Source organism: Petaurus breviceps, unplaced genomic scaffold (genome assembly GCF_028583685.1).
Source record: "Petaurus breviceps papuanus isolate PSGF00001 unplaced genomic scaffold, PetGlider_PUasm1.0 90808, whole genome shotgun sequence".
Lineage (NCBI taxonomy): Eukaryota > Metazoa > Chordata > Mammalia > Diprotodontia > Petauridae > Petaurus > Petaurus breviceps.
In genome coordinates this window covers 2,070,013-2,079,086 of record NW_027187349.1, presented here as the reverse complement: position 1 = coordinate 2,079,086, position 9,074 = coordinate 2,070,013, and the positions used below count along the sequence as shown (strand labels likewise).

Genomic DNA, 9,074 nt, shown 5'->3' with positions numbered 1-9,074 from the left:
AGAAGAGAGGCAGAGAAAGGAGGAGAGAGGAAGAGAGATAAAGACAAGACTGAAACGGGGAGGGAGAGAGAGAGGGAGAGGAAGGGCCAGGGTGGGGGCGGAGAGAGAACATCTTGTCTGTGTCTTGTTTGTGCATAGTTCCTCGGTTACATTATGAGCTCCATTAGGGCAGGGACTGTTTCTGCCTTTCTTTGTGTCCCCAGAACTTAGCACAGCACCTAGTACATAAGGGACGCTTAATAAATGCTCCTTGACCCATTATTGATTTGAAAGAGGCATCATGTTATGAACTTGAGTCTTAGGGTCAAAAGACCTGAGCTAAATTTCCAGCTGTCAATATAGGAAAAGTCACTTAACTTTTGAACCTTGGTTTTTCCTATTGTAAAATGAGATAATTATACTTATACTGCCTTACAAGGTTGTTTGGCAGAGAATTGATCATTAAACCTCATTAGTCATGTCTGAAGATGGGGTGTTATCTTCTAAGAATAGATGTCTCCCCTCTTTAAAAAAACACATATAAAAATAGATATTCCAGATAAATTTGGGTGTAATTGTTTGCATTGCAAGAAGATTCTTTGCTATGCAAAGAATTTCACTATAGAATTTATTGTGAATTCAAGTGCTTTGTCAGAAATTTGGTTTGTTCACACTTTTGTGTGGTAAGGTATATACGCATGCAAACATACACATATATAGTTAGGTATACAGGATAGACATATGTATGTATTAAAAACAGCTATGGGATATGCACACACATAGTTATGTATACAGGATATATATGTATGTATTAAAAACAGCTATGGGATATATATGTATCTATATCTGTCTATACACACACACACAGATTATTGCCGTAGATGGCTACCAAACTAATTACAGATACTGACGTCATCCATTTGTATATGGGCTAGGGAGCACACCTCACCAAGCTAAGATTTTATAGGCTCATAGATTAAAGGCTGGAAAAGACCTTAGAAGTTATCAGGTCTAGCCCTCTCATTGTACAGATGAGTAAACTGAGGCCCAGACAGTAAACACCTTATCCCCACAGCTGTCCAAGTTGGGATTTGAACTCAGGTCCTCTGACTCCAAATTCAGCCTTCTGTCTATGACCCCATGCTATTTTATGGGAATTCTTTTGCTTTCTTTAGTTTTGTTTTTAAAGCCTTTCAGTTGATGTTAATGGGAAGAAAATAGTTGTGTTCCTAAAATGTTTTCCTTTAGAGAAATCAGTTAATAATAGCTGATGGCCTGGGAAAGGGAGGCTGAAGGATGGCCACTCTGCTGGCTTTGGCTGCTTAGGATCATGGGATTGGTTTCTTTCTTGTTTGATTTTTTTATTCCCCTTTGGTAGAGCTCTCTGATCAGATCCAGAAAGCCATCCAGCTGGAAGAAGAGAGGAAGCGAGCCCAGGAAGAGGCTGAGCGCCTAGAGGCTGACCGTGTGGCTGCTCTTCGAGCCAAAGAGGAACTGGAGAGACAGGCTGTGGATCAGATAAAGAGCCAGGAGCAGCTGGTAGGAATTACCTGAGTTTCAAGATGCTAAATTATAAAGGGGCTGCCACTTAGGATGAAAAAAAGTGACACCTGCCTTTTAATCATTTTTATCTAGGGTTTGCAACATGACCCACTCTGAAATAAAGAGTCATTGTGGGAGGGGGGTGTCTCACCTTCATAGAATAGGGTGGGGAGGCCTGAGATCAGCCCAGAGGAAAGTGAAAAGGTGTTGGACCAGGAAACACAATCTCCCAGAGATGCCCTTGGGTGTCTGAATCACCTGTTAGCCAAAGGGAGGAGGGAGGGAGGGTGGGTGGAAGATTTTGGTTTCAGTAAACACCATTCACTAGATCCTGGTTCAGAATTTTCATTCACTCAAGGACTCTATGGAAAGGATTCCAAATATAATTTCAGTCCTTTCTCACCAGGCTGCTGAACTTGCTGAGTACACCGCCAAGATCGCCCTACTAGAAGAGGCCAGGAGACGTAAAGAGGATGAGGTCGAAGAGTGGCAGATCAGGGTAAGCAGGGGAGGGGTGTCCTTTCTTCCTGATTGTTCTGCTCCGATGAGGCAGCTCACCTGGGTGCTTAAAGCCTGTCCGGGAATCCCTTTTCTGGATCATGTGTCTGGTGTTTGAACGGAGAATGGGGTCTGAGCAGAACAGGCAGGTTCCCGTTCAAATGGTCCGGGACATTTCACAACCTCAGATCTTACTGTATTACCTAAGCAGAAATCCTTCCTGGAATGTGAGTGACTAAATGGACTAGATTAGCAAAAGAATAAGGAACTTCTTATTCGGTTTCCACCTACTTACCTTCGGTTCTGCCAAGTCCCCCTTTTAAGGTCTTGTATGCTCTGCACTGTTCAGCTGTAATCAAAACTGGTTTTGACAAGGAATTTAATTTTGAATGCAGCTTTTCTCTTCTCAGGGGCACCTGACATAGTCTGCCTTCTTTCTCATATTATGGAATCCTAGAATTCCAGAGATGGAAGAGACCTCTGAGGTGCTCTAATTTAATTAATTAATTAATCCTGGAGCTTCAGTGTGTCATCCCTGCCCTCATCCCCCCAATAATAATCCTAATAAATGGTCATCCAGCTTCTGAATGAAGACTCCAGAGAGAAGGATCATTCCCACCCCACCCCCAGCCTGTCGAGGTGGCATGTTCTTCTTTTGGACAGGAAATTAATGATCAAGGAAATCGTAGCAATTCCTAAATTTCCATAGAGTCTCTCTCTCCCTCCCTCCCTCTTTCTCCTTCCCTCTCTCTCTTTCTCCCTTCCTCTCTGTCTGTCTGTCTGTCTCTCTCTCCCTCTGTCCCTCCCCCCCCCCCTTCTCAAATGCTTCATTTATGGAAGTGATCTCATGGAAGGCAGGCATCCGATACTCCAAATCCAGCGTCCCCCCCACCTCTAAAGCAGACATTTTGAGAAGTCCCTTCCCTTCACATCTATACCATCTAGTCCCCTCTCTTCTAACATCAGCCCTTGTCTTGTTCCACAGCCTTTCATCTCTTATTCCCCGACTGGTTTCTCAGTTGATTTTAATTTAATAAATATTTATTAAATACGTCCTCTATTCAGAGAATCATGATAGCCACACTGGGTAGGAGTGATGTGTTAAGTAACATACAGTTCTTGGCCCTCATAGCGCATCTGGTCTAGTAAAGGATTATGACCTCCACGTGAATAATTATGTTTAATAAATCCTTTAGAGCAGTGCAAGTCAGGACTTTGTAGGGTTCAAGGGAAAGGAGAAGAGGTCGTGACTGTATAGGATGGTGAGGGAAGAGGTCTCCTTTATCCTCTATATTTTGATCTTGACAACACAGTGATCATCATCAGAAGCCATATAAGCTCCAAAATAGCTTTACTTTCATCATCTTAACAAAATCCTTCATCTCAACCATATCCATAGGATAGAGATGGCTGGTTACCATGCAAATAATTAAAGGGCCTAGGGCTTAAGGAAAAAAAATAGTGTCTAGACAAGTAATATTTTAAATTAGCAGTCATAATATTACTCTAAATGCTGAGAAAGCCATCCCTTCCCTAATGCTAGAAACAAAAGGAGAAAACCCATTTTTGGTAAGCCTGAGATAACTCCTGACTCTCGTTCTTAAGAGAAAAAACAAAACAAGACTATGTGCTTGGTGGGTGTGTGTGTGTGTGTGTTGAAATCTTATTCTCTAAGCAAGACTCTGGTTTCTTATAGGAAGAGCTATCTAGGGAAAACCAGCCCAGACCACAAGGATCCTGTTCAGAGGAAGGGAAAAAGGCCTTCACATCTTTCTTTAATTTCTTTTTAAAGGCCAGGGAAGCCCAAGACGATCTTGTCAAGACCAAGGAAGAACTTCACCAGGTGATGACCGCCCCACCACCACCACCACCTCCTGTGTATGAGCCCGTGAATTACCACCCACATGACAACTTGCAGGACGAAGGGACCGAGTACAGCGGCTACAGCGCCGAGTTCTCCAGCGAGGGCATCATGGATGACCGAAATGAAGAGAAACGTATCACCGAGGCTGAGAAGAATGAGCGCGTGCAGAGACAGCTGCAGGTCAGAGCAGAGGTGTTGATGGCAGCTGTGAGAAGTTTATTAAAGTCAGAGAACTGTAAAAGGGGGAGCTGTGTGCTCATCTCTGCATATTACTTTTTTAAATGGCAATACATTTTTTATTGGTGTGTCCCCCCCACACATATCTTTTTTTTTTTTCCTTAAAAAACACTCAGCTGTGTTTATAGGATAGAGATGGCTTCCCACCATGGCAATTATTATGAATCTGGGGCCTAGGGGAGAAAAATGGGGTCTAGATGAGTAATATTTTAAATTAACAAAAACTCCCGACCATAATCTAGGTTCTCTGACTGAGAGAAAATAATGTATATCCAAATATATTTTCCCCCTCCCCTATCCAATAAATGATTCCTTGTAACAAAAGATTTAAAAGAAGGGGGGATGAAAATAAAAATTTACATTTCTTTTAAAAAAGAAGCAGGTAGAAGAAACTTTAAAAACAAAAAAAGTAAAATTATTTTTAAGTAGTAGAGAGAAAAGGAAAGGAAGGGAAGGGGAAACAATTCCCCAAAACCAGCACAGCCCCACTTCTGACACCGTATGCTTTCTCTCCCCATCTGCAGTGCAATTCCTTCTCTTCTCTGCATCTAACACGTGCAATTTCTTTTGAACCGGTGTTCAAACAAACAGAGAAGCAGTGACCCGAGGCTGTTTCAGCAGTGACTTCTCTGCTTCCCTTCTTCTTTCTCCATCTCTGAGAGAGCCCCGGTTTCCTATAGCTCATCTGGGTGGTTCAGAAGTCAGCTGCAGTGTTTGGGCCTTTTAGAGACATGTCATTGGCACCATACCTGGGGATCAGGAAGACCTTGCTTCCAGTGCTGCTTCAGATACCAGCTACATGGCCCTGGGCAAGTGCCTCAATTTCAGTCTCTCATCTCTGAAATGAGGATAACAATCCCTGTAGAGCACAGTGCATAGAATGCTGGGCCTGGAGTCAGAAAGACTCGTCTTCCTGAGTTCAAATCTGGCCTCAAACACTTAACTGTGTGACCCTGGGCAAGTCACTTAACCCTCAGTTTCCTCATCTGTACAATGAGCTGCAGAAGGAAATGGCAAACCACTCCAGTGTCTTTGCCAGGAAAACCTCAAATGGGGTCACAAAGAGTCTGAAATGACTGAATAACTATATGTAGCTATGAACTCTGTAGAGTCTAGCTCATTTGCAGGAATCAAATGAGATGTTTCGCAGACCTCTGAGCACCAATGGGTATCCATCATGGTTGTCATTAAATTCCCGACATGTCATTTAACTAACCATGGCTCTTACCGTTTCAGACATTGACAAACGAGCTGTCCCAGGCCAGGGATGAGAACAAGAGGACCCACAATGACATCATCCACAATGAGAACATGAGACAAGGACGAGACAAGTACAAAACTCTGAGGCAGATTCGACAGGGTAATACAAAGCAGAGAATCGATGAGTTTGAAGCTATGTAAAGAGGACAGCTGTGCAGCTAAGATGGCAGGACTGTGGGAAAAGGCAGATCTGAACACATTGACTTTTCTGAGGGGGTCACTGTATGACAAACAAAATGTATATGTTTTTTAGTATTCTATAAATCTAGAAACTCCCTACCATATTCCAGGTTCTCTCGTGGAAAGAAAGTCATTATTCAGTGGGGATATTCTGGGGGCTGGGAGGTGGTGGGGTTGGATGGAGGGTTTCCTAGTGCCAAACAGGCCTGCAGCAGGATTGATTTGAGTCAGAACAAGCACCTATAAAGCCTGATGAGTGATAGATAGCACTTCATGCTGGCATGTGGGATGCCTCAAAGATTGAGTGTAATTAAAGAAAACCAACATTGTGGCCATTCATGGTGCCATACCTTGATTCTCTTCTCTCTCTCTCTTTTTTTGTATTCAAAGAAATTAGTCTAAGAAGTGCCTGATTCACTTTTCATTCTATGCAAGATCCCTCCATGTTTCTAAAATGCTAATTTCGAAAGATTGGTCTTTTTAAAAAAACAACAAAAGGAACCTCACCCCCTTCTCCCTCCTTCCTTAACAGGATCTATTTTTCCCCCTTGAGGTAACTTGGTTTAGTTAAAAAAAAAACATTCCTGCAGTAATCACTCAGAAGGAACCATATAGGAACACACTGATACCTTATTTTGCATGACAGTTAGGTTTACTTTGAATTTCTATACACCTAATGTGTTATACTCTGGCTTAATTGATGATCAGCTATAGAGTGTAGTATTTATATATAAATATAAGTGATAATAACTATGGATTGTAACATTAGTTTAAAAAAGGGAAAGTTTTGTTCTGTATATTTTGTTACCTTTTACAGAATAATAAAGGAATTAAATATGAAAAAAACCACTTAGACAAGGTACTTAATCTGATGTACTGTGATGGTAGTCAGGAGACTGATTACTCATTGTAATCACATTTGTGAAATGATTTTTTTTTATTTGTGTTCTTGCATGTGATTCAATATACATATATATATATATATAAACACTTCCCTTTTTTCTAACAGAGCTTCTAATTTTTTAAAAGATGATGTTGATTAATAACAATTCAGACTCCAGCCATGAAGGGACTGTTTAATCCTGCGTGTCACCTTTGTATTCTGACAAGGAAAATGTTGCTATGAGCTCCTTCCCTTCCCTCTGTCTCACCTCTGGAAAGCCATCAGCATGTCAGCTGTGGTACACTGTCAGCCCTGCTTCCTCACCAACTTCCTCCTCATGCTTTGCCTTTTTTAAGTTAAAACATCCTATGCATACGTCTTCTGCACGACTTTACACATGAAATAAAAGATCTGCAAGGTGATGGATAGCATTTGATGTTTGATTGCATGTTGGGGGGTGGGGGAGTCCCTTTTCTTGACTTGAGTGTAGTTTTCAGAAAATACTAGTGATTTGTTAGGAACTGGACTGAGCTAGGTTGGAATGTATGCACATGATAGAATTTTAGAGGTGGAAGGGACTTGCCATCTCATCACACCCATGCCTGCAGAAGACTTTCCTTGATTATCTAACCCGTGCCTGAAGGCCTCCAGTGATGGAGAACCCACTGCTTCACATTTGCTTGCTCAGGGGTGGGGAAACTGCAGCCTTGAGGTTGTATATGGCCCTCTAGGTCCTTAAGTGCAACCCTTTGAATCTAAACTTCACACAATAAACCCCCTTATTATAAAGATTTGTTCTGTAAAACTTGGACTCGCTCAAAAGGCTATACCCACGGACCTAGAAGGCCACACGTGGCCTCAAGGCCACAGGTTCCCCACCCCTGGTCTAGCTCTTATTTATAGCTAGGTCTCAGTTAGTAGAAATAATGAATCTCTCTGATGTAATCATATATATTTGAATTTGCTCTATTTAAAATGATGATTTTAATTAGGGAACAGCTAGATGGTATAGTAGATAGAGTGCTTGGCCTGGAGTCAGGAAGACCCAAGTTCAAGTGTGGCATCAGACACTAACTGTGATTATGGACAAGTCACTTAACCTCTGTTTACCTCAGTTTCCACTTCTGTAAAGCGAGGATAATAATAGCACTTACCTCCCAAGGTTGTCGTAAAGATCAAATGACATAATAATTATAAAGTGCTTGCCACATAGTAAAGACTGTATAAAGGTTAGTTATTATTAATTATTTTAAAACATGTAATTGGTTCTACCCTAATAGAAATCTATAGTACAAATTCAAAAGAATGTGATGGGGCCTAGCTGTTGTGCATTTCTGGATAGCATGTGTACTTAGCATTAAAAGTGAGGAAAAGGTCATAGTTTGGGGGGAGAAAGAGTAAGAAAAATTGCCCCTACAAAGAACCTTCCACAGCATTATAGATTAAATCAGAAAATTTTCTTCCCTTTCAAATGTTCATAACAAAATTAACCTTGGGCTTCTGTTTTACATATTTGGACGTATTGCTAGTGGCATCACAGAATGTTTACTGGACACTTACTGATATTGAACCACTTCCCAATGGGCCTGTTACCAGTACAGTGCAAACATATTGCCTGTGAGAAGAGATCAGTGACTTGAGATTTATTTATATGATAGCGTTCTTGTCACTCATCAATAGTGACCAGCCAGCTTAAGTTAAATATATACAAAAAAGGTTATGAAAAATTTTCCCATGCAGCAGGAGCTGGCGATTTTTCACATTTATACTTGGGAAAGTTAATGTGTTAAGAGAGGCCGTGGATGTCAACTGGGATTTTTGTGCACCCCCAACCATTCGATTTTTGCAGGAATGCAACCCCCAGTACTTTAAAAAATAAATTTATTTATCTTTCCAAGTGGTGCTTTCGTTTAATATCATTTTTTGTCTATAAATTTGACCTGGAAAGAACTTCTGAACATAAATTTTTGATTATGAAGATGAGGTCTAAGCCAGCAGCTGCTGGTTCTTCAATCTGAACAAAAACAAGTTGGTGTTGAATGAATGAGGGAAGAAAGGTTTAATCTTATTGGCCTGTTAGCCTTTCTCTAATGAATACTTCTTGACCGTTATGAAGTTAGCTAGCTGAGGGATAGCATGGTATGGTGAATAGAAAGTCAAAAAGATAGAGGCTAAAGTCTCTTATTGTCATATGCTGACTGTGACCCTGGGCATGTCACTTATTTGCAAAATGGTAGGGGATGGGCTCCATGATCTCTGATCCCTTCTAGCTATAAAACTGTAATCCTATAACTTTCCTTCTCTGTGCCTCAGTTTCTGCATCTGTAAAATGGGAGAGTTGGACTTGGCAGGCTCCACAGTCCCTTCCAGCTCTCAATCTATGGTCCGTCTAGCACCAGCAGATCTGATCTGTTGGGGGTAGTTCCCTCACTGTTATTTCTGTATGCCAGCAAAATAATAGATCTGGTCCAGAAAAAAAATAGTTTCAGTTGAAGTATCATGCATACATGTATTAGGTACATACATTAGGGAACAGGAGGAACTCCTAAGCTCAGTGTTGACTCCCTATAGTAGTTAGCTATCTTTTCTCCATTGAGGGACTCTACAACAAGGTTGATGTAAGAAAGGAGA

At 41.2% G+C, this 9,074-nt stretch overlaps 1 protein-coding gene across 2 annotated transcripts in view; it reads left to right on the top strand.

The window, feature by feature from the left end:
* EZR (ezrin) overlaps window positions 1–6,865 on the top strand; it is a 71,334-nt gene extending 64,469 nt beyond the window's left edge. For both annotated transcript variants that reach the window (XM_069070339.1, XM_069070338.1), the window contains exons 11-14: window positions 1,358–1,518; window positions 1,928–2,020; window positions 3,812–4,063; window positions 5,357–6,865. In XM_069070339.1, the coding sequence (XP_068926440.1) occupies window positions 1,358–1,518; window positions 1,928–2,020; window positions 3,812–4,063; window positions 5,357–5,521 (671 nt within the window). In that variant the 3' untranslated portion in view covers window positions 5,522–6,865. The remainder of the gene's footprint in view (window positions 1–1,357; window positions 1,519–1,927; window positions 2,021–3,811; window positions 4,064–5,356) is intronic.
* The last annotated feature ends 2,209 nt before the right edge of the window (window positions 6,866–9,074 follow it).